Source organism: Elephas maximus, chromosome 3 (genome assembly GCF_024166365.1).
Source record: "Elephas maximus indicus isolate mEleMax1 chromosome 3, mEleMax1 primary haplotype, whole genome shotgun sequence".
Classification (NCBI taxonomy): domain Eukaryota; kingdom Metazoa; phylum Chordata; class Mammalia; order Proboscidea; family Elephantidae; genus Elephas; species Elephas maximus.
In genome coordinates this window covers 46,011,576-46,037,605 of record NC_064821.1, presented here as the reverse complement: position 1 = coordinate 46,037,605, position 26,030 = coordinate 46,011,576, and the positions used below count along the sequence as shown (strand labels likewise).

The 26,030-nt window shown below is 37.7% G+C and overlaps 1 protein-coding gene across 6 annotated transcripts in view; it reads right to left on the bottom strand.

The window, feature by feature from the left end:
* The window catches only part of CAMTA1 (calmodulin binding transcription activator 1), a 1,103,644-nt gene that overhangs the window by 1,047,738 nt on the left and 29,876 nt on the right, over positions 1–26,030 (bottom strand). For all 6 annotated transcript variants that reach the window (XR_007516519.1, XR_007516517.1, XR_007516518.1 and 3 more), the window contains exons 2-3: positions 24,645–24,714; positions 19,551–19,669 (exon numbers count right to left, since the gene is read on the bottom strand). Coding sequence is in view for 3 of the 6 variants with exons in the window: in XM_049877793.1 (XP_049733750.1) it covers positions 19,551–19,669; positions 24,645–24,714 (189 nt within the window). In the remaining 3 variants the exon portion in view is untranslated. The remainder of the gene's footprint in view (positions 1–19,550; positions 19,670–24,644; positions 24,715–26,030) is intronic.

The window sequence follows — 26,030 nt, the reverse complement described above, 5'->3', positions numbered from 1 at the left end:
GGCATCCCACAGGTGGTAGACCACTGTCCCTCACACAGCCTGGTCATCACCAGGGCCTCTGGTATATCATTCAGGGTGGCCCGTGAAGGGAGCCCCAGGCCCAGCCACAGCCCTGCACGGGGCCTGGACCATCAAAGGTGCCACCTGAGAATTTTTTCAAAGCTGTTGTAAACGCAAAATGTCAGATAGTCGTTAAATGAGGAGTAGGTATAATCTCAATTAAAAATCAGTACAGTAAATTCAACTTGCAAACTGAAAACAAGATCCTTTCAATGAATACAGAAACAAAGTAACTTATTTGAAGTTCCCTGAAAACACTTTAGTTCAATTCAAAGTTTGGGCCTGTGATGGAACACAGAGCTCACAAAAGAATTTGAGGATGATCCCTTTTGCCAAAGAGAAATTCTGAAGTAAGTGTTTCTGAATGGAGGAGGAGACTAATGGAGCATCTAAATCATTAAAAGTCTTTCATTCCTTTAATTCTGCCTGTTCTGACATATCTTTACAGTTTGCCCAAACACAATAGGGGGAAAAAAACAGACCTTTGAAGATTACTGCTGAAACAAAGGAAACTAATTAAAGTCCCAACTCTTCTCCTCCTGCCCCTCTTCCTCCCACTCCCACACCCCCAAAAAAGCTGTCTAGGTGACTCTAATGTGCAGCCAGGATTGAGAACCGCCAATATAAAGAGCGAGCAGTAGATTGGGCATTAGGAGCAGAGACTGGTTTTCTCCAAGTTTCTAAATGAGATCACAGTCACTATTTTGTACAGTATCACAGCACACCCCCATACTGATGACCCCCAAAAGTGCTCCTAAACCAAAAAGCCCACTGCCTTCAAGTCAATTCCAACTCATAGCAACCCTATACGAGAGAGTAGAACTGCCCCATATGGTTTCCAAGGAGCACCTGGTGGATTCAAACTGCTGATCTTTGGGTTAGCAGCAGCAGCTCTTAAATACTACACCACCATGGTTTCCAAAGTGCTCCTACTTGTTTCTAAATAACCTTTAAGGGACCAAGCGCCATGCCCGTTTGAGAGTCCTGGTTCAGAGAATGAAGGGGTCTGCACTAACTTCGTGGTCTTCCACCTCTCTCAGTTTTGGCTTCCTCCTCTACAGGTTTGGTTGGGACCAGATCAGTAATGCTCTAACCTTGCTTCCAAACACCCAGGCTTCCTAGGGTTTACTATCGTAGTTGCCTCCCAAAGGACAAAGGAAACTAATACACTTCCTTGGAATATATTCTTCTCTCAGCTTCCATCTCACACTTGCCTGGTTTACCAGTACGTCACTGGCTCCTGCTGCTCTGCTTAGGACTTGGTGTCCTCCCTTCTCCATCTATCATCTGTCCCCATGGTGAGCTCATCCAGCACTGCAGCTTTAAATGCGTCTATGCACTGATGTCTTTCCAATTTACATCTCCAGACACGATCTCTCTCCAGAACCATAGACAGTTGCCTACTCCACATCTCCACTTCGGTGTCTAATAGGCATCTCAAAATTAAAGTCTCCCAAAAGAACACTCTTGATCCATCCCAATCCTCTCCTCTCTCGATTTTCCTTGTCTCAATTATGAGCACCAGCACCAACCTAGTAGCTTGGGCCACAAATTAGGAATCATTCTTCATTCCTCCTTTCCCTAGCCCCCTACAAATCCAATCTCATCAGTCCTGACATCACCTCCAAAATATACCCCACTTCTCACCCTCTCCACTGCTACATCAGCCATACCAGGACCACCAATTACTGCAACAGCCTCCGAGTTGTTCTCCTTGCTTCCCCTGACCTCCACAGAGCAGCCAGAGAGATCTTTTGAAAATAAAAACCACACATTGTCACTCGCTTGCTGAGAGCTCATATCTCACCCTCCAAAGGCTTCCCACTGCCCTTAAAATCTTAAAGCCTACAGGAGCCCTGGTGGAGCAGTAGTTAAGAGTTCAGTCTGCTAACCAAAGGACTGGCAGTTCAAATCCACCAGCCACTCCTTGGAAACCTTATGGGGCAGTTCTACTCTGTCCTACACTGTCACTTAGAGCCAGAATTGACTCACTGGCAACTGGTTTAGTTTTCTGGTTTTACGCCATGCCTGCCTCACTTATCTCATCTCCCAGTTGTTCCCTCTGCTCTAGCCACAGGGCTTTTTTAATCATTCCTCAAACCACACACATTCCTGCCTTGGGGCCTTTGCATTTGCTGTTCCCTCTGCCTAAAATGTTCTTCCTCCAGGTTCTTAAGCAGATTGTCATTTGGATCTCAGTTCAAATGTCACCTCCTAAGAAAGTTCTCCCTTGGTGGCATAGTGGTTAAGAGCTACAGCTGCTAACCAAAAGGTTGCCAGTTTAAATCTACCAGGTGCTCCTTGGAAGCTGGTGGATTCTGAGCTGTCAACCTTCTGCCCTATACGGTTGCTATGCGTGAAAACCAACTTGATGGCAATGGGCTTTTTTTTTTTTTTGGTAAGAAAGGTCTCTTTTCAACCCATCTAAACTTTCCCACCTCAGTATCCTGTTTTATTTTCTTCTTAGCAGTCTCTGAAATTCTTATGTATTATTTTACTTGTGCATTGTTTGTATATGCATATATATGCACATGCATGTGTACGTATATATGTGTATATATCTATACATATATATACACACACACACACACACACACTACCTATTTATGTACTTACACTTTTTTTGTCTTTCCCTCTAAACTATAACTTCCATGAGAACAGTAGCCTTGTCCGTCTGGTATCCTCAGCCTCCCAATCAGTGCCTAGGCCATCAAAAATATTGGTGGCTACATAGGAAACGGCATGAAATACATGTTGTCAATAATCATGACACTGTGGCTCACTGTCAAAAAAGATAAAAGGTATGCAACATATTAAGAGAAAAGCCAGGTTACAGAAGTTTAAGTATACAGTTTCCAAAGGTGTAAATCTTCACGGAAGTAGACTGCCACATCTTTCTTCCACGGAATGCTGGTGGGTTTGAACCGCTGGAGCAGCCAAGCACTTTAACCACTGCACCACCAAGGCTCCTTTATGGATATGTGGTTTTTTTTTATATATATATCCATAAAGTATTGTCTTTCCCTCCAAACTGTAAAGTTTCATGAGAACAAAAGCCTTGTCTGTCTGGCACCCTCAGACACGGTACAGAGAATAGGATCACGGTTACTGACAACATGTTGTATTTAATGTCATCACCTATGTATTCATCAGTATTTCTGACAGGCTAATATATGCCAGGCACTGACTGGGAGGCTGAAGGTACCAGACACACAAGGTTCCTGTTCTCATGGAGTTTCATACACACAAACACACACACACACAGGGGCATAGAAAAATGTCTGAAGAGATATATACCAAGAAGTCAACCATTCATCTCTGATGATAGAATTCTGGGTGCATTAGGCCATCTTCCTATTTCAGCTGTTCTGTGTGAATTGGTGGGTGGGGAGAAAGTCCTCCTGTTCCCAGGCTTCATGCTTCCACGTGGCAAGAGCTCCTTCCACAAAAGACACTCTTGACTTCCTGCCTCACCCCCTCACTCAGTCCCCAGAGAGGAGTGACTTATGACTGAGATAAGGAATTGAGTGTTTTTGCCTCGATCCTTCCTTTCACATTTCTGAGAGATCGGCCTGCATGCAGGGAGCACGCACTTTGCTCCTCTCCTGCACATCACCAGTGTTTCAGGGGAAGCTCCTGTGGATTTGTTTGGTACTTGACTTAGCTACCAAGGACTAAGTCAGGTGGACTAATTCAGGGACAAAGTCAATTTGAGGGTAAGCGCACTTGAGGAGTAGACCTAAATCACATGTGTTGGTTGATCATTCACTCATTCTATAATTATTCACTGAGCACCTACTATGTGCCAGGCACTGTTCTGAGCTTTGGGGATCTACCACTGAACTGAGCAAATCAAGACCCCTGCGTATCCAGAACTTACAGTTAAGAGGGGCATCCAGACAATGCACGAGGCAAAAAAGCAAACTATACAGCACAGCAGATGAGGATAAATGCTAATTCCAAATCAGTCGTGTCTTATCATCCCCATTAAATGACATAAAAAATACATAATCACCACACAGTAGGTTCCCTGAATTGCTTGAGGAATGGGACATTAAATATTACTGGAAAATGCTTAAATATAAGAAATTTGATTAACAATAATTAAGGATTTTAACAAAAATGATTATTAAATGATTAATCAACCAATTTGACCTCAAAGACTTATATAGAACACTCCACCCAACAGCTGCAAAGCATACTTTTTTTTTCTAGTGCACATGGAACACTCTCTAGAATAGATCACATATTAGGTCATAAAACAAACCTTTGCAGAATCCAAAACATCGAAATATTACAAAGCATCTTCTCAGACCGTAAAGCCATAAAAGTAGAAATTAATAACAGAAAAATTAGGGAAAAGAAATCAAATACTTGGAAACTGAACAATACCCTGCTCAAAAAAGACTGGGTTATAGAAGATATTAAGCAGGGAATAAAGAAATTCATAGAATGCAACGAATATGAAAACACTTTCTATCAAAACCTCTGGAACACAGCAAAAGCAGTGCTCAGAGGTCAATTTATATCGATAAATGCACACATACATAAATCTACTCTGTCCTATAGGGTCGCTATGAGTTGGAATCGACTCTATGGCAATGGGTTACGTAAAGAAGAGCAAGCCAAAATCAGAGAACTGTCCCTACAATTTGAACAAACAGAAAACGAGCAACAAAAGAATCTGTCAGGCACCAGAAAAAAACAAATAATAAAAATTATAGCAGAATTAAACGAATTAGAGAACAGAAAAAAGAATTAACAAAGCCAAAAGCTGGCTCTTTGAAAAAATTAACAAAATTACTAAACCATTGGCCAGAATGACTAAAGAAATACAGGAAAGGAAACAATAACCCGAATAAGAAATGAAATGGGCCATATCACAACAGACCCAAATGAAATTAAAAGAATCATATCAGATTACTATGAAAAATTGTACTCGAACAAATACAAAAACCTAGAAGAAATGGACGAATTCCTAGAAACACACTACCTACCTAAACTAACACAATCAGAAGTAGAACAACTAAATAGACCCATAACAAAAAAAAAGATTGAAAAGGTATTCAAAAACTCCCAACCAAAAAAGCCCTGGCCGGGACGGCTTCACTGCAGAGTTCTACGAAACTTCCAGAGAAGAGTTAACACTGCTACTACTAAAGGTATTTCAAAGCACAAAAAAGGATGGAATACTACCTAACTCATTCTATGAAGCCAGCATATCCCTGACACCAAAACCAGGTTAAGACACCACAAAAAAAGAAAATTACAGACCTATATCCCTCATGAACTTAAATGCAAAAATCCTCAACAAAACTCTAGCCAACAGAATTCAACAACATATCAAAAAAATAATCCACCATGTCCAAGTGGGATTTATACCAGGTATGCAAGGTTGGTTCACTATTAGAAAAACAATTAATGTAATCCACCATATAAATAAAACAAAAGACAAAAACCACACGATCCTATCAATTGATGCAGAAAAGGCATTTGACAAATTCCAACACCCATTCATGATAAAAACTCACAGCAAAATAGGAATAGAAGGAAAATTCCTCAACATGATAAAGGGCATTTATACAAAGCCAACAGCCAACACCATCCTAAATGGAGAGAGCCTGAAAGCATTTCCCTTGAGAATGGAAACCAGACAAGGATGCCCTTTATCACCACTCTTATTCAACATTGTGCTGGAGGTCCTAGCCAGAGCAATTAGGCTAGACAAAGAAATAAAGGGCATCCGGATTGGCAAGGAAGAAGTAAAATTATCTCTATTTGCAGATGACATGATCTTATACACATAAAACCCTAAGGAATTCTCCAGAAAACTACTGAAACTAATAGAAGCATTCGGCAGAGTTTTGGGTTACAAGATAAACATACAAAAATCACTTGGATTCCTCTTCAACAACAAAAAGAACATCGAAGAGGAAATCACCAGATCAATACCATTCACAGTAGCCCCCAAGAAGATAAAATACTTAAGAATAAATCTTACCAAAGATGTGAAAGACCTATACAAAGAAAACTAAAAAGTACTACTGCAAGAAACTAAACGGGACCTACATAAGTGGAAAAACATACCTTGCTCATGGACAGGAAGACTTAACATAGTAAAAATGTCTATTCTAACAAAAGCCATCTATACATACAATGCACTTCCGATCCAAATTCCAACAACACTTTTTAATGTGATGGAGAAACAAATCACCAACTTCATATGGAAGGGAAAGAAGCCCCGGATAAGTAAAGCATTACTGAAAAAGAAGAACAAAGTGGGAGGCCTCACTCTACCTGATTTTAGAACATATTACACAGCCACAGTACTCAAAACAGCCGGGTACTGGTACAACGGGCACATAGACCAATGGAACAGAATTGAGAACCCGGATAAACACCCATCCACATATGAGCAGCTGATATTTGACTAAGGCCCAGTGTCAGTTAATTGGGGAAAAGATAGTCTTTTTAACAAATGGCACTTGCATAACTGGATATCCATCTGCAAAAAAATGAAACAGGTCCCATACCTAACACCACGCACAAAAACTAACTCCAAATGGATCAAAGACCTAAACATAAAGACTAAAACGATAAAGATCATGGAAGAAAAAATAGGGACGACATTAGGAGCCCTAATACAAGGCATAAACCAAAATACAAAACGTTACTAAAAATGACAAAGAAAAACCAGATAACCGGGAGCTCCTAAAAATCAAACACCTAGGCTCATCTACAGACTTCACCAAAAGAGTAAAAAGACCACCTACAGACTTGGAAAAAATTTTCAGCTATGGCATCTCTGACCAGCGCCTGATCTCTAAAATCTACATGATTCTGTTAAAACTCAATCGCAAAAAGACAAAGAACCCCATTAAAAATTAGGCAAAGGATATGAACACCCACTTCATTAAAGAAGATATTCAGGCAACTAACAGATACATGAGGAAATGCTCTCAATCATTAGCCATTACAGAAATGCAAATTAAAACTACAATGAGATTCCATCTCATCCAACGAGGCTGGCATTAATCCAAAAAACACAAAATAATAAATGTTGGAGAGGCTGCGGAGAGACTGGAACACTTCTACACTGCTGGTGGGAATGTAAAATGGGTACAACCACTTTGGAAATCTATCTGGCGTTTCCTTAAAAAGCTAGAAATAGAATTACCATACAACCCAGAAATCCCACTCCTTGGAATATATCCTAGAGAAATAAGAGCCTTTACACGAACAGATATATGCACACCCATGTTTATTGCAGCTCTGTTTACAATAGCAAAAAGATGGAAGCAATCAAGGTGTCCATCAACGGATGAATGGTTAAATAAATTATGGTATATTCACACAATGGAATACTACGCATCGATAAAGAACAGTGACGAATCTGTGAAACATTTCATAACACAGAGGAACCTGGAAGGCATTATGCTGAGCGAAATTAGTCAGAGGCAAAAGGACAAATATTGTATAAGACCACTACTACAAGATCTTGAGAAGAACACATTCTTTTGTGGTTACAAGAGGGGGGAGGGAGAGAGGATGGGAGAGGGTTATTTAATGATTAGATAGTAGATAAGAACTACTTTAGGTGAAGGGAAGGACAACACTCAATACAGGGAAGGTCAGCTCAACTGGACTGGACCAAAAGCAAAGAAGTTTCCTGAATAAACTGAATGCTTCGAAGGTCAGCGGAGCAAGGGAAGGGGTTTGGGGACTATGGCTTCAGGGGACATCTAAGTCAATTGGCAAAATAAATTCTATTAAGAAAACATTCTGCATCCCACTTTGAAGTGTGGCGTCTGGGGTCTTAAAAGCTAACAAGCGGCCATCTAAGATGCATCAATGAGTCTCAACCCACCTGGATCAAAGGAGAATGAAGAACACCAAGGTCACAAGGTAATTATGAGCCCAAGAGACAGAAAGGGCCACATGAACTAGAGACTACATCATCCTGAGACCAGAAGAACTAGATGGTGCCTGGCTACAACCGATGACTGCCCTGACAGGGAGCATAAAAGAGAACCCCTGAGGAGGCAGGAGAACAGTGGGATGCAGACCCCAAATTCTCATAAAAAGACCAGACTTAATGGTCTGACAAAGACTAGAAGAATCCCGGAGGTCATGGTCCCCAAACCTGTTGGCCCAGGACAGAAACCATTCCCGAAGGCAATTCATCAGACATGGATTGGACTGGACAATGGGTTGGAGAGAAAGATGCTGATGAGGAGTGAACTACTTGCATCAGGTGGACACTTGAGACTATATTGGCATTTCCTGTCTGGAGGGGAGATGGGAGGGTAGAGGGGGTTAGAAACTGGCAAAACGGTCACGAAAGGAGAGACTGGAAGAAGGGACCGGGCTGACTCATTAGGAGGAGAGTAAGCGGGAGTATGTAGTAAGGTGTATGGAAGTTTATATGTGAGAGACCGACTTGATTTGTAAACTTTCACTTAAAGCACAATAAAAATTGTTTAAAAAAAATGATTATTAAATGATCAGAGTTCGGAAGTCTAAATTTTGTTCAACAGTACAAAAATAAAATTTTAACTTACACATTAACAACTGTCTCCTGATACCAGGAAATGAGAGTCTGTCACTACATAGTTTAAACACGTCAGTAAAAATTAGGAAATGAGTAGACTCTGCTCTCAATTTTACAGATCCCATTACAGATAGTTCCCAAATTACAACAGGGTTCCACTCCGACAACTCTGTCGTTAAGTCGGTTCTGATACAAGTTGAATATCTCATTTTTTAAGTTCTCATTATTATTGCCTTTTTATTATCAGTATCTTTATAAATCCAATCTTTACCTGTCTTTGGGGGTTGACATGGAAGTGATAACATCAGCAAATTACTCACTGCAATACTGTATGTAATACACATTACTAACAATAAATGTTTAAAAAAAAAAAAAAGACTGTCATAACACAAATATGTTGTATATTGGGGACTACCTGTAATTTCAAGCCATTTTAATGTACTCTTTCTCAGAAACAGGATGTGACATTTACCCTCTCTTTCATCAATTTTTTTAGTTTTTAAGAAAGTAAATATATTTAAGTATTTTCCCCCTTCTCTTTTTGAAAAAGTGACCCTCTGCAGCATTTTCTAAACAAGAACTCCATCCAACAGGAATTCCCTTCCAGCAAGAAAAGACTCCCTCTTGGCCAGCTTCTCTGAATAGCTTCCTCTCCCCAACACAGAGCACTGGGAGGGCTGTCCTTGACCTGCTGTGCTTGGATTTCCCCACCTCCCCTGCAGTGCTACACACACTGGCCTATTTAAAACAGAACTGCTTCAGGATATGAGCTACAAACAGAATAATGGTCTTTTTCAAAGGGAGGGCTTGGTTTTGGTTTCAATGTTACCTGTTCTAGGCATTCCCTGTCTCCCAGCCCCTCTGGCCACCTGCTCCTCTTCTGGCTTTAGGTGAAGATGGCTATATTTTCTAACCAAGGTTAAGCTGCTTTTCAGTTTCCTTGTTTCTTGGTCATGGGAACCTCTTTTTTTTTTTTTTTTCCGTCTTCTCTCTTGGAATTAGAATAAAATGGGCTCAGGGCTAAATAAGCCTTGCCTCAGAACTTCACCTTGGTTCCACCACAGATACCCCCTGACCTGGGTGCATGCACCCCTACCCTGTTTCATCACGTCCAATTCTCCAGAGCTGAAGCTTCTCCCAGTTTCCTCATTTCTCCCCAAACATAAATTCCAGGTCCTTTTAAACTTTACTTTCACTTCATCTCACCATCCCTCACCAGGCCAGTGAACACACCACCACCTCAGCATATCAGAAAACCTAACGGAATCCACATATTCTGCTGGTACACTCTTCCTTCGAGAGAGAACACTGCCACGCCCAAACTCGTATTTCATCGCATTCACCCTAACCTACTGGTAGTTTCTCGTCCATCTAAAATGGATTCTTTTTTGGTTTTTCTTTCTCATTTTTTCCAACTTTCTAAAGCATTAAACTGAAAAACTTGAGTTACTTTCAAGGAATTTCTTTTAAAAACTTCAATGGAACTTCATAATTGCCAAGGTAATTTGGTAGGTAGCTATTCGAACTGACTGGAAGGTGGGTAGGCAGGTAGATAGCTAAGTAGGTAGATTATGACATTAGGCTTTACGGGTCTGCTTTTCTCAGGGACTTGGGCCAAATGGAGATGCAGAAGAAGGGGACAGAGGGACTATGTTTCATACTACCTCCTCAAAATATATCTAAAAAATGAGAATATGCTTCCTCATACTCACACCACTGCCACCCATACTTAAAAAGCGTTTTCTGTATACCAAGACATCAACAGGTACATCAGAAAAATACCAAAATACTTTGCATTTCCTGAATTCATACTTTCAGAGTAATTTAGGAGTACAGGACCTCCAGGTTTGGGTCCAGTTTGGGAGTTTATTTACTATTAATTGATTATTCTTATTTTATCCTATTTATTTTTATTTGTAAAGTGTATAATTTAGTAGGTACTTACTAGCTGAAAGACATGAAAAGATTCCAGAAAGCTCAACTTTATCTCATGTAGCCAAAAAAAAAAAAAAAAACCGTTACCATTGAGTCAATTTCAACTCATAGCGACCCTACAGGACAGAGTAGAACTGCTCCATAGAGTTATCCAAGAAGCAGCTGGTAGATTTCAACTGCTGGCCTTCTGGTTAGCAGCCAAGCTCTTAACCACTGCACCAGCAGGGCTCTATGCAGCCAAAGTGCACCAAAATATACATGAGTAATATGCGGACAGCAACACTGCGAGGGAAGGCTGCTGAAGTTAATTAGAAAACACTTCCGCCCCCCGCCCCGCAAAAAAAACCCAAACCCATTGTCGTCCAGTCAATTCCAACCCACAGCAACCCGACAGGACAGAGCAGAACTGTCCCATAGAGTTTCAAAGGAGAGTTTGGCGGATTTGAACTGCTGACCTTTTGGTTAGCAGCCGTAGCACTTAACCACTACATCAACAGGGTTTCCAGAATACACTTCCAGGAGGTCTTAATTCTTCATCCAAGTGGTTCTCACTTGTCAACTTGTTAGAAATGCAAATTCTCATACCTCACCCCAGACATACTGAGTCAGAAATTATGGAGATAGAGCCCAACAAACTGTTTTAATAAGTCCTCTGGGTGATTCTGATGCCTGCTGAAGTCTGAAGACCACTAAGCTAAAGTCAACCTTTTCTGTACTCTTCTCCTTTCCATCTCAGCTGACCTTCAACAGGGCTCAGCTTTTCCTGTATGGAAAGTCACCACCACCCAAAGTCTCCCTACTATTACTGAAAAGAGTCGAATATTTTATTCCCACATAACTCATCAGTAAATGTTGCTGTTGCTGTTGTTAGCAGGTGCTGTCAAGTCGGTTTTGACTCACAGCGACCTTACAGAACAGAGCAGAACTGCCCCACAGGTTTCCAAGGAGCAGTTGGTAGATTTGAACTGCTGACATTCCGGTTAGCAGCCAAACTCTTAAACACTACACCAACAGGGCTCCAATGGTTCACAAGATATGCCTAAAACCCAGTGCCGTCGAGTCGATTCCGACTCATGGCGACCCTATAGGACAGAGTAGAACTGCCCCATAGAGTTTCCAAGAAGCGCCTAGCAGATCAGAACTGCTGACCCTTTGGTTAGCAGCCATAGCACTTAATCACTACGCCAACCAGAGTTTCCATAAGATATACAGAGTTTTAACTGCAACTGAAAACTTGACACAAGCACTCTTCATCCAACTTAGAAAAATGTGAGCCCAGGCTGACTGGATCTTCATTTTTCCCTTAACATCTTTTTAAAAAAAATCTCAGGAAGCATCACAACTCCTTAAGAGCTGGGCAAAAGAACAATCAGTCCAAATTTCAACTCCAGTGCTAGAAAAGTATAGAAACTTGGAGAAAGTACCAAAGACCCCTGAAAAGATGCTGCCCTTGAGTGTGAGGACTCCACCAGGTCCATAAGAGATACAAAATTCCCAAGCTGTTGGAGAATGAAAATGTTCTGGAATTAGATAGTACTGGCGATTGCGCAACTTTGTGAACATACTAAAAACCAATAAGCTGTACACTTAAAAAATAAAATACAATGAGATAAAAGGATAATGAACAGTAAAAAAATAAATAAAATAAACTCCCCATCTGGGCCCAAACCTACCTGGGAGGTCCTGTAATTCCAAATAATTCTGAAAGCAACAATAATAATCTAGCCTCCAAAACTGGCGAACCAGGTTTTGAGACATATCTTTAAAGTCACTAAGCACACCCAACTAAGACCCAAAAAAGGCCCAAGAGGGTAAGTGTCTTCCTTAAGATACAGCTAACTAGTGGCAGAGCCAAGATTAGAACCGGCTTCTGAATGCCAGTTCTGTACCCTTTTTAAGATACTAGCATTCCTCAGTTTGAGCTCTATGGAATTATTACCACGAGTCCATGGGCTCCCAATAAATTATTAACCTCACACCTTATTTTAAATATTTTTAATAAAAAATATAACAATATATTCTAACACAAATTCATTGCTCAAATTTGTGTTTAGAATTGGCTTGGTACTTAGTACAAAAGTGGTACTTAGTAGCATCATTTAAACTGTTCTCATTGAGCTAATGAGAAAAGGACAGACGTGAACTTAAGACCAAATGATATATATGTGCTAAATTCTAATGACATCACACTTGCTGTGCAAAACACCATTTCTGACTATTTCAATGGGGGAAGGAGGGTTAGATAACTGCAAGGCACAAAATAACGCCACATGCCAAATTCAAAAGAACCTGCTTCAGAATAACCAGTATTATATTCATGTTGCAAGAGATCATTTAGTTTTGGTTAAAACATTATCCATTGCATTTAACTGTTATTAATATAAACCATTATTTTTGTAGTTCCCCTCTATATAATGTATGTATCCATTTGAGTTTTATTTCCAAGAATAAGAAATTTATACTGAGCTTTTCATTTTTATATATTTCATTCATTCAACAAATATTTTATTGAACACGAATTTGGGACCAGGTATTTTTCTGAAGTGCTACATACTTAAGTAATATTATAATAAAAATAGTTCAGGTCAACCCTAGGGGTGGGTCCGCAGGTACTATCTTCCTTTAAAGACAATTTTCTTTAATATCTTATTCAAATTCTCCCACCCTTCCTGGGGCCAAACCAGGCTTGTACTGCTCTTTCTCACCTGTCTTCTCCTACTGATGCAGAAGGACATTCTGCTCCCATCATTCCAATGCATCCAACCTACCTCTGCTACCAGCTATACTGTCTGATAAACAGATGTGTTTACTTGGATTTTGGTATCAGGGTTGAACAGAGGAATTATATTTAACCCATTTGCTCCAAAATATCACCACATTTAATTTGAAATTAGGTACCACATACAAAAATCAAATGGAGTCACTCTTAAAACTGCGCTGTCTGTGTTGCTGCTCCTATCTGCATCTGTATATTTGCAATTTAACCAGAAAAGCCCTGCCTGGACTCAGAGAATAATCTGGACCATTCAAACCATTACAACTACCAAAACCTAAATAAAACAAAGTCCTACCATAGGGTTAACTAACTTTTCACATCATCAAGGCCAAAATATCTCACTGGCACTTTATAATTAGAGTGCTAATGCTTCTCCACTTAGCTCACATTTTGGAAGTCTGAAGAGTCCTAAATGATCCCCCAAAAATGTGGGTCTGTATTTCAAATAGATAGCATCTACATACACTAGGAAAACCAACCACTGAAAAAATTACAGCCCTAAATCTATGACTTTGTAAGTTATACAAAAAAAAAAAAACTGAAAATACAAGACACTCAAGAATAAATGCCTACACATTAAAATGATAAAAGAAATGAAAAAGGTAGTTTCTTTTTGTCAAAACAAAAAAAAAAAAAAATGAAATATAATTTAATAATTCTCCCAGTTTTAAAGTCCATTTTCTTACTTGGATATAAAAAGTCAAAAAAAAAAACAAAGTATTCAGAATTTAAAAGGGTAATTCTCCATCCTTGGAAAGCATCACAGAGTCCTGAAAGGTTGGAGGTTCAAGTCTACTCAAAGGTGCCTCAAAAGAAAGGCGTGGTAATTATTTCTAAAAAAATCAACCACTGAGAACCCTATGGAGAACACTGCTACTCTGACACATACGAGGTCACCATGAGTCAGAGCTAACTCTACAGCAACTGGTTTTTTTTTTTAAAGCATCATACTCACATATTTCTTTTTCCTCAGGTTCTTTGGTGTAGCTTAGAATCTATCGGTCAGTACGTATACTCTCTCTACATAGATGTTTTTACTTTTAAGAATGTATTCAATATAGAAATCTCTGAAGCTACCACCAACTAAAAACATTTGTGGCAATTTTAAGATCACTATACACGAGAATTCTATTTTATTTGCTTACTCTAGAGAAACTTTGCATTAGAGGAAAAGCAAACAAAATAAAGAACATTAATAGTTCAAAAATAGTAGCACACACAAGTGATTTGAACATGTTTGGGGAGAACATTTTCATTATGAAAGGTGCAAGGTGCTGCATTAGTGGGGCTTTTGGAAGCATGCCATTTGAAATCTAGATTCGGAGACTGGGGATTGCAGTAGTTATATTTTAAGTCAAACAGCTAAAGCTAATTAATGACTAAACAAAAGAAATTTCAGTCTGGACAACATATATGGAGTACTAATATGCATAATTATAAAGTAGTCACTTGTGTAATCAGGAAGTTACATTAGCATAATTATTTCTGGCTCTGGGCCTTAAAAATGTTAACTTAAAATGCAGAAACCTTATAATAGTTCACTTAATAAAGATGTGAATACCCAACTGATTATGAAATAAAAGTTGGTCCTTTTACGAATGTGCAGGGTGTAATATATTCTTTCTACCCTGCCCTGGAAATAATGAACAGGCCTAGCCCTTGAGGTTCGGTGCAGGATGGTTACGCAGTTACAAAATTTCTACTTTTAATATATTTTCCTCATTATTCAGAGCCCACAAAATCCTTTTAGTATCCACTATTAAGATTCAAAACTACTTTCCTAAGAAATGAGTGCTCACTACTTTTAAAATATCATCATGCAAAAATACATTAAGTTTATGTACAATCCTTGAAAATATAAACAAATAAAGAAGCCAAACAATTCTATAAAACAAGTCAGCGTGCTATTATGTGAAGGACCAGAAGTCATTAAAGAGGTGTCAGGCCTTGGAAAAGTCACTTTGAGCTCTTCTTTGGGACAGATCAGATGTGGGACAAGGTACCAAAAACTATGAACTCTGAAGCCAGGGTGCCAGGCTGGCTGGCTCTGGCTACGTTACTTAACATCTCCTGGGGCTTCTGATCTATAATGTGAGGATAATCAAATAACCTACCTCAAAGGGTTAATTCAAAGATTAAATTACATTAGTCACGTAAAGGGCTCAACAGTGCCTAGCATACAACAGATGCTCAATAAAATGTCTGGTATTAGCATTATTATTGTCATCCCACTATCATTATCTTGACTTCAGAACCTGAGAAAGGGTGTTTGTGGTTGAAGAAGCATAACCTATAACTGATTTGTTTTTAAATATAACATCTAACTTATTCTGCAATTGCAAATAACAATCAAGAAGGGCAGGAGATTTTTATTTCTTCAGTGGGTTACAACAGGTTATAAGAAGTTTAACTAGCCCTAAACCCAGTGCCGTCAAGTCGATTCCGACTCATAGCGACCCTATAGGACAGAGTAGAACTGCCCCATTGAGTTTCCAAGAAGCGCCTGGCAGATTCGAACTGCCGACCCTTTGGTTAGCAGCCGTAGCACTTAACCGCTACGCCACCAGGGTTTCCAAAGATTAAACCCAGTGCTGTCTAGTCGATTCCGACTCATAGCGACCCTGTAGGACAGAGTAGAACTGCCCCACAGAGTTTCCAAGGAGTGCCTGGCGGATTCGAACTGCTGACCTTTTGGTTAGCAGCCATAGCACTTAACCCCTATGCCACCAGGGTTTCCTAACTAGCCCTAAGATTTCCATTATCTTCTAATAGTCTTCCTTTTGGTGACTTCAGCTTCACCAAACATTTGCATAGGAACCCACATAACTAATCCTATATTAACTTTTTTTAATCCAAAACTAAATTACAGAATTAATTTCCTGAGTATACTAATGTGGTTTAGAGTTGCAGGTCTTTGATTTAAAGCCTAGAGAACACGCAACAGAATCAAAGTCCCTAAGAATTAATGAACAACACAGAACTTAAACTCAGAGACAGGCACAATCAAGTGTGCTGACTTGGCCAAATTATTGAACTACTTTCTAACTGCGCACTTTCATCTATAAAAGGAAAAATTACCCATTTTGCAATACTATTATAAGGCTTAGAAATTATTATAAGTCCCAGTCACTAGCAAACAACAGGTGCTCAATAAATGGCAACATATGGATGGGCACAATCACTCTCACTTCTCCTCTCAATAGACAAATACATTCTTGTTCATACACACACACTGTACAAAAGTTGAGTTTTCTCAAATAATCACAAATATTTAAACACAGATCTGCATAAAGGAATTTCTCAAAAGTACAGCGGAGTCCAATTTTACCCGGGAACTCAAATGTAAGACATAGCAGAGGGACAGAGAATATGAGAGCAGAGAAAGATGACAGTTGAAATCATACAGGCAACCCGGACTGCCAGTCCACGCCGTGAACATATGCTCAGCAATGACAGTGAGATGGAAAACACGAATCTGCTGCTCTCTCGACTGCTCTCGTCCCCACATGCCTCTCCCAATGTGTCTTGTCCCAGTGAGTGCAATTTAAAGAAATGTGGGTTGTGTACAATATAGTTTCTAAATACAAGCTGACTACTTCATTTGGTCCTCAACCAAGACATAAAAATCTATTCCAACTCCGGACAGAAAACAGGCTCTTAATATTGACAATACAAATAAATTTTACTTTATGAGCAATTCAAAGGATTTCATGGGCAATTTTGATTAACCATGACTTTGCCTTACATAGGACCAGAGCCCCAGTGAGAGACAAGTCCACTGAAGTAGAGTTCCTTCAGGTTTTAATGTCCACATGAAGGATGGCTGGATGGAAAACATGATAAAGTGCCAACACCCTGTTAGATCAAAGAAGTGAGTGAATTAATATTAGTACTGATTGTTCTGTTCCTCCTATTGTCCAAGCCAGATAAGGAAAAAAAGTGATGACAGGATACCATCACCACATAAAACTCCGTGGAGTTAGCAACTCCTGATCTAAGTCTGCTACTGCCACACTCAAGATTCCTCTATTTTCCCTAAAGCCAAAAAGGAAACAAGGAAAAAAGCCTAACATCCTCTACACAGAAATATAACCCAACCTTTAAATTCAGTTTTGTCAGAAGGGTTTTTGTCGCCGTTGAGCGGACATATTACTCAAAGAACAAGGAAAAAATGACTGCAAAAGACTAGGGAGTAAGGACACGTCAGATGTTACCTCCTGCTGCCTCTACCCTTAGGAACATACACACTCACCTCTCACCTTGCTAGTTCCCAGCAGTAGTGAGAGCTTATGCAAAACAACCCACATTTTCTCCCCTAGACCCCCCACTTTTATATTTTACCAGTAAGAGATGGGGAAGCATTTTCTTCTGCAAACTTGGACTTAGGCAACACTGTGACCTAAACCAGTGGTCTTTAAGGGGGGAATGCGTACTGGGGTCCTGAAAGGAAATACAAAACAAATTTTTCTTTTTATCTCATTTCCTCTATGACAATTCTTTATTGGGCATTTTATAATGCATCTTCTGTATTAGTAAAGTGGAAACATAAATAATTGAGAGGTAGTAAGTATGTCAGAGTTGAAGAGCTGTGCTCAAAAATTTCAAGTTTTGAAACCACTCCTCCAAATGATCTACCAACTAAATTTGACACTGTTCCACCTGCTTGATAAAACCCTCTAAAACCACTGATTTTAATTCATTAAACAATTTCCAGTTTCAAATATAATTTCAAATTACAATTAAAAGATACTGCCAATTTCATACAGAACATAATACTGAAAGAATACAAAACTATGTCATTTGCTACATTTATAAACAAACTGGAGCTAATCTATAATAACATGGTATCAAATCCATGTTTCAAGGAACACTATGAAACATACTGAGTTTCTGAATAACTGATGGCCAAGTTGTGATCTACTGAAGAGTTTCCAAATGATACTATTTTGGTAAACGAGTAACCATCTATAATTAAGATAAATTTCAGCATATTTACTTTGTTTTCAAGTCTTAAATGCTTGAAATAGTTAATAACTGATTAAAACACTAGGCCTCTGAGCTAGCTAATGCCTGTCAATGCAAAAACTTCTGTCTGAGGGAAAAATATAATTTATGCAAATAATTAAAATAGGCATACCTTAAAAAAAATCTTAAGTCAGACAAGATAACAAAGCTATGAGGTTCTAGTGAGTATTTAAATCTGTAAACTTACAAGTAAAAAGACTTTCAGCCATATAACTGAAAACACAAGCAATCTAAGTCAAGAAGTTAGAGCAAAAGAATCTTTTTTAAAGAAGAAAGATAAATAGGCAGCACTATTTTCTTCTGTCTTTTAACAAAACTGAGTGCCCAGTTATGGGCAGGACACTATTTAACTTCACTTAGAGGTAGATGAACCAGCAACACGAATCAATTCATACCAACTTTGTAAAACCAGTAACCCCAACCATTTGAATTAAGGAATATAATTCCCACATTGATAAATATATGCCCAATTCTTATCACCACACTAAACAGATACTACCCTAAAATGACATGCTCAGATTTCAAAATAAAAAGGATGACAAGACAATCCACCCCTCATATTATGACTCCGAGATTAAAATTTACCAAAGGAAACATCATCCAAGAAGACAAGCTTTTATTCATTCTACTTCATCAATCTACTTTCTAATTGTACGCCAAATATACAATCTATTATACAGCCTTCGTTCTTAACAAAAATTCCTATTATGGAGGTAAACCAGTTAATTTTCCAAGCTAACTTCCTTCATCAAAAAGGATTAAGTACTGTTTAGTAATAAGAAGCCTGCCTTTCCCAAATCTACAGAAACTTCACATTGTCAAGACACTGCAATGTTCTGTGGAACACTGGAGCTGTATCTTTATTAATTCATGACAACATAAGAGCTAATGTCTAACCGAGATGTAGACAGAGTTAAGCACACCTCAGAGACACCAAAATGCCAGAAAGCACAAATATAAAAACTCATGCTACCTTAGTAAGTTAGCGTGCACATTTTATGTTTTTCATTGCAAGCCAAGCAGACCAGAGATAGTTCAAGAAGCATGTTGGTATCTGTCATTCCAGATTAAATATTCTTCTCAAATACAATTTCCAAATTCAGTACTTTGAATTTCGACCTAATATGAAGTAATGCTACACAAAATGGCCTAACATGTTTGCCCTTAAAGAAATTATACCCTTAAAAACAGAAATGTATCTACCTCATTAGTGTTCCAGCGGTGCCTCTCTTTTGGTAAACTTGAACATTTCGGCAGACATTCAAGCAGCTTTTTCGGTAAAAAGATTTTTACATGACTACTATTGCTGTTCCCATGATCATCTATAAAGAAGAAAACAATAAATTCAGAAAAAATTAAAGAGAAAACCTCCTTTTAAGTATACTGGCAAGGTCAGAAACAGCAGTTCAGTTTAGTCATTGTGTGGCCAAGAGCATCACAAGGCTCCACTATTGCTCCTAGTTAATAAGGTTCATTAACATATTGATCAGATAGGCAGCAGAAATCCGGTCAGGAAGTACTAAAGTAAGACTGAGCTTTTGCTCCATGACAAGCCAGTGAAGAGGGAATATCCCAGGAGCTGCCCAAAACCAGAACATTACTTTTAAAAGTTCTTTCCCCATGTTTCCATGAAGCACATCAAAATTGCAAAATAATTTAAAATCTTTTATTAGCCAGTTGAAAGTTTTTAAGTTTTCTAGGTAAGAAGAATTGTAATAATATTTAAGATTAGGTTTTATTCATTAATACTACTTCAACTCCTAGGGTACAAACGAAATTTATCGTTTCAAAAGCAAATCACAAATCTTATAGGGAATTTAAATTTTCAGTTAACTACCCAGAGAATACAGAAGCTGGCCTCTCTAGCCTAAATCTAAAAACACAGTTTAATTAACTTGATTTACATATACATAATATATTTATTTTTATCTATACAATTAATATATTTCATCAAAATGTAGCTCTTCTAAATGAGTTTGAGAAAAGTTAATTATTTTCAGCCTAGGTGGTACTTCTGATTACCTGATCATCAACCTACCTGATGCTATTTAAAAAAAAAAAAATTTAGAAGAGATCATCTCCTTTACATAACACTAAATATCCATTTATTATTTCACTTCTATAACAAAATCCCTTTGTCTGGCTCAAAATTTCTTCCCACTTTTGGCACATTTAGGTCAAGGTTTTGAATTACTCACTCCAATTTTTCTTAAGTGTTAAACGGAAGCCCCAACATCCAAAGGGTACAATGTCTAACTAGAAACCATGGAGCAATACATTAAAACATTAAAAACTGAATTTGTTCCAGTAAGTCACAGTTAAATCGACTTATTCAGGTATTAATAAAGTATTAAAAAAGCACTGAACTCATAGTCGAGAGTCCAGGAGTGAGGCCCAGTTCTGCTACCTTCTAATTGTGTGACCTTGGGTAAGTTACTTAATATTTTTAGCTTTCCCAAATCAAGGCGAATTAGATGACCTCTAATTCTCTCCCAGGCACAAATCTCTATAAAATTTACTGTCATTCAGTAGCTTAAAATGCCTTACAATTATACAACTTTATATAGGCATACAGGCATTAGTTAGTAATGTGAGGAGTGAAAAACAAAAATATATTTTACAGTTATTTATCATAATCTTGTGCAGCATAGTCTCATTTTTGAACATGTGAAAAACATAAAAGAATAAAAAATATTTTCTAAGGTCACAATAAAATCCTCTCCCAACATTCTTCATCTGATTAACTCATTTCTTCCCAAGGAACAGATCTTAACAGGAAAATATTGGGCACAGAAATAAAGTCTAAGAAAATTTACTACATAATATAGAAAAATATTTTATAGGGATGAACTTAAAGAGAGTTTTAGCATACTAAATCCTCTTTGGTCCATGAACTACAAAACCAGTTGAATTATAATACCCATCCTATATTTTTATAAGCAGTATAAATACTTGAAAAACTTAAAAACTGACTGCTTTTAAGAATTCAAAATTTGAATTTAATAGCAAAAATAAGATGAAGCTTTTTAAAAAATCTTCCTATAAAACCAAAAGGAACAGCTCGACTAAGAGAAAGTTCACAGAAAGTTCTGTATTAATTACACACTATAAAACCTTCGTAATTTTATGGGCTTATGCATGCTCCCTGCACTTCATTCTCCCGGGGGAGGCACCAAGGGCCATAAAACTTTAAAGCATAGAATACCAAATCACGTGAGCCTTTACCTCCCTTTTCTCTTCCCCTACGTGGTTTTATTCTCATTTTTAAAAATCTCCCATGATGTGTATGATTCTGAAGGTGGAGGTGAAATTCCAAAATCTATACTCAGTTCAAATATTCAATATTTACAGGGTACCTTCTATGAAAATAACACTATGCTAGGCACTCAATCAATCTGCCTACTCTGAATTATATATAAGTAGTCACATCTCTGAGAAAGCTGTTTGTTTAAAGTATAATTCTGAACAATAATGAACAGAATATTAAACCCCAGCTCTTAATACCATGTTTGTGATCACAACCTGATGTCAGTGCTCTGTGTCCTTTCAGTCTCCTTGAGGAACCCAGCTGCCCTGTGGCATATAAAGCATGTCTACCTATATACGTCTATATATGTATTAAGCTTGTCATATACATGCAGTGTGTGTATATACACTACGTGTGTGTATGTGTTATAGTGCTCTTTTCAACAGCATAACTAACTGCTATAGAAAATTCTTCAGTCGTCCACTCTGATACCAAATCAAGCAGTGATGAATCGGCCCAAAGGCTTTTAAGAAGGAAAAGGAGAATGGCTGTGTAAGCACTGTCTCAATAAAGTTTCTAAATATAGCACTTTACGGGGCTGTGCAGCCATGGGTTCAAAAGGAATAGGAGTATGACAGGCCAATGGGTTCCCCTTAATCAGTTTTTAAACTGTGCTATTTCCAGAACCTTAAGTTCACACTGAATATCAATTGGATGTTTTTAAGGAACATAACAATGGATACATTATCCCACTGTGCATTATGAAGATAGCAGTTTTAATACTGGGGAAAGTATATTAGGAACTAAAAGAGGCAAAATGTTAAAACTTCCCATATTTTCAAATTTCAGTTTTTGTAGTCAAAGTATATAGAGTAACTTTGTTTTACACTGGAAAAGAATCATTTGCATAGCTATACCGTATAAAAATATTTTTTAATTAAAAGCTGCTTTTTAATGTTTTTGAAATAACCATAAAAGATAAAATAATTAGATAAACACATATGCCAGTGTCTTTAAATCCTTTTACAATACCTTAACAGTAAAATTAAGGTATACGGTGGTTTCAACTGCACCTCAGTATTTAATCCAAGTAGTTAAACTTTGACACTGCATAATGGTAGTGTCAACCAAATGACAGTAAAAACATCTCATTATCAGTATCTAGCAAAATATGCATGCATGATACATGACTTTACAAAATAATTTTCTAGCCTACTTCACAATAAAAACAACTAGTGGAGCTCTTGAAATTGAAAGATGATCTGCTTGGCTGACAGCTATAATTCTAGAGAACGAACCACCCTTTCTAGTCAAGCTTCAAATATTTCTCAAATAATAATTTTAGAGGCATAGAATAATTTAACTAAGACTTTCTAAAAAGTACAAAAAAGCTCATTCACTTAATGTTAATCAAGCAAAAAGGAGATTTCTCATTTTCACATTTTGTTTCTAAAAATTGAGATTCACATTGCCAAATCCTTACTTAAATCCAAAGAAATTCATTTGACCTTTTCCTTGGAACACTCCATTGACTTCTGCAAGGTAAATTATAACTATTTTAACTCTAACCTGGAAATGATGCATTCATTCTATTTTGATTCATAATTAATAAAAATTAAATAATTTTGGTTCTCTGAATAATTATGAACACTGTTATTCAATCAAGTTGATTATGTTTAATCTCTCAACCCCTAAACTGAACTGTTCAAACTAAGTTGGTCTAACAGTGTATCAGATTGCTAAATCTTATTGGGAATATATTTGATCAACAACTTGGAGTGGAAAAATTAAAAGGAAGCTCTACAATTTTCTGTTTAGCTCTAATTATTATGTGCTTAGATTTAATTAGTAGGGTAGGAACTGATTCAGGAAAACATAAGCACATATTGTTATATTCAAGTCAGCATAGTACTCACAGCAGCAAATATTCCCGTTACAAGCCTGAGACCTTTCAAATCATTATTCGTTCAAAATAAAAATTAAGCATCAACTATATGCCAAGCATTGATCTGATTTCTCTTTATTCTTTTCTGAAGAATTCTCCAAAATCAATTAAACACAATCGTAATTATCCAAAAGACTTTTTAAAGGTTAAAAACAATAATGATTTTTTAATAGAAAAGCATAATTTGTTTTGTTATTTAACAACCCCTTTCCTCCTCCTCTTCTTATAGTTGGATGATCATCAAATCTTACCCTTTCTATTTTTAGGTATCCCAGATTTACTATTTTCCTGTCAATCATATTACCAAATCTCTGGTCTAGGATTAGATCAACTCTTAACTCAGGTTCAGCAATAAACTTCTCACTGTTTATTTGCATATGTATTATCAATCTAAAAAAACGCAGGTGGGGTAGATAAAGTAGGGACACAAAGTTTTGCTATCAGTTACTACAATTTGGGTTTCAGGGCATCCTCTCCTGCATTACCTGCTTCATTTCATTCAAGTCCATTTGCACTACACGTGATCAGGTAAATCTATTTTTTACCATTTATTTATGGGGTAAACATCTGTGGGACTCTACTACGTATCAGGCACCCAGAAAGGACTTTACATTGCACTCTTTCATTTAATCCTGACAGTAACCCATCAGGGCATAATTATCCCCATTTTATAGATGAGGAAACTGAGGTTCAGATTAATTTGCCCAAGATCCACAGCTAATAAGTGGCTCATTCGGGATTCAAACATGGGTCTGTGGCTTTTTCCACAATACCACTCTGCTGCTACTTCAAGTCACCTTGTATTCAACACTGGAAATACAGAATTGTTGTATTAGTATCTAACTTTTGTCCAATGCTTTGAATTTTCTATGTGATTAAACCCTCTGCCTTTTTTAATCCTCAAAGAAACTTATGAGGTGAGTATAATTGTTGCTACCCCTAGAAGGATTAAGTAACTCATCTAAGATCACACAGCAAATTAATGGCAGAACCCAGGTCTTCTCAGTCTTGGTAGAAGACTATTTCCACTGCACTAAGATGATGGAATTATTCTCACTGCCAAGCCCACCCCTTCCTGTAAGTCAAAAGCTTTTTCAAATCCTACCTTCTATAGGTGGTACGCTGTTGAGAACACAGTAGGTGCTAGTTCCGCAGAATACACTTTGGGAAACGCTCTAAGGAAACAGAAAATAAAATGTAAAACTAATCTTTAAAAAAGATATATACTGGCTCTTCTGTGATATTCCTGCCAAAGATGCAAAGCCTGAATCTAGTCATGAGGAAACATCAGACAAATCCAAATTAAGGAACATTCCACAAAATGACTGGCCTGTAATCTTCAAGAGTGTCAAGGTAGTGAAAGACAAAAAGGGCTGAGAGCTGTTCTGAGTTAGAAATATGCTCAAGAGACGGACAACTGGATGCAACCTGAGGTTCTGACTGGACCTTTTTCTACAAAGGACAACACTGGGTCAATCGGCAAAACTGAATTTGAGGGTTTGGTGGTTGAAATATTTTGAGGTTAATTTCCTGATTTTGAGTACTGTACTGTGGTTATGAAGGAGAACAGTCTTGTCCGTAGGAAATACATAATAAAGTATTTGAGGGTCATGAATATCATATCAGCAACTTATTTTCAAACGGTTCTTTGCACTACACCTGCAATTTTTTTGTAGACTTGAGACTGCTACAAAATTTAAAATATGTATGTACGAAAAAAGATACGTTGGTGAAAATGTTTTGCTTGTGTGATTTTTTTTAATGGGGGGGCATATGTACTATACATATAGTAAACTTTTACTAAGAAGAACCAGTGCCATATTTATTTTGCAATTCGGTCAATGTTCAATGACATTATTAACCATTTCCCAGCAGTAAGCCCAGCACCCAACTCATCCAAGAGAATCTACTATGTGCCAACTAGTAGTATGGCAGGGGTAGTAAGTCAGGGGGAAGCTGGACGACAAGGTTCCTGCTCTCAGGCTGCTTCATTTAAAGAAAATTCACATTTTCATGTAAAAACCTACAAAATGTTAACTTTAAGAAAAAGAAAAAAAAGTTTGAGTCTTACCACCCCCAATCACTTTCAGTCCTAAGAATACCCTTTTTGCTTAGTTACAATAGGAAATAATTTTCAGATTATTCATCCTACATTACAAACCATATATTTATACACTCAGAAAATCAAAGACATTTTACAAGTTCAACAATCACCCTCAATGTTATATTTAAAATATAAAGAGCCCAGTTTCACCATTTATTAGCTATCCTTGAGAAAGTTAATTTAACCTCTCCGTTTTACCTCACCAAAAGAAGTAGAGATGAGACCTCTTTCCTATCTTATAGGGTTCCTGGGAGAATTAAATGAGATAATGCATTCAAACACATACAACTTGAAGATTGTAGATAATGTCACTAAACTGTACAAGTAGAGTTTGTTAAAATGTGTACATTTTCACAAAAAATAAATTTTTTAACTACTTGAAAGTAC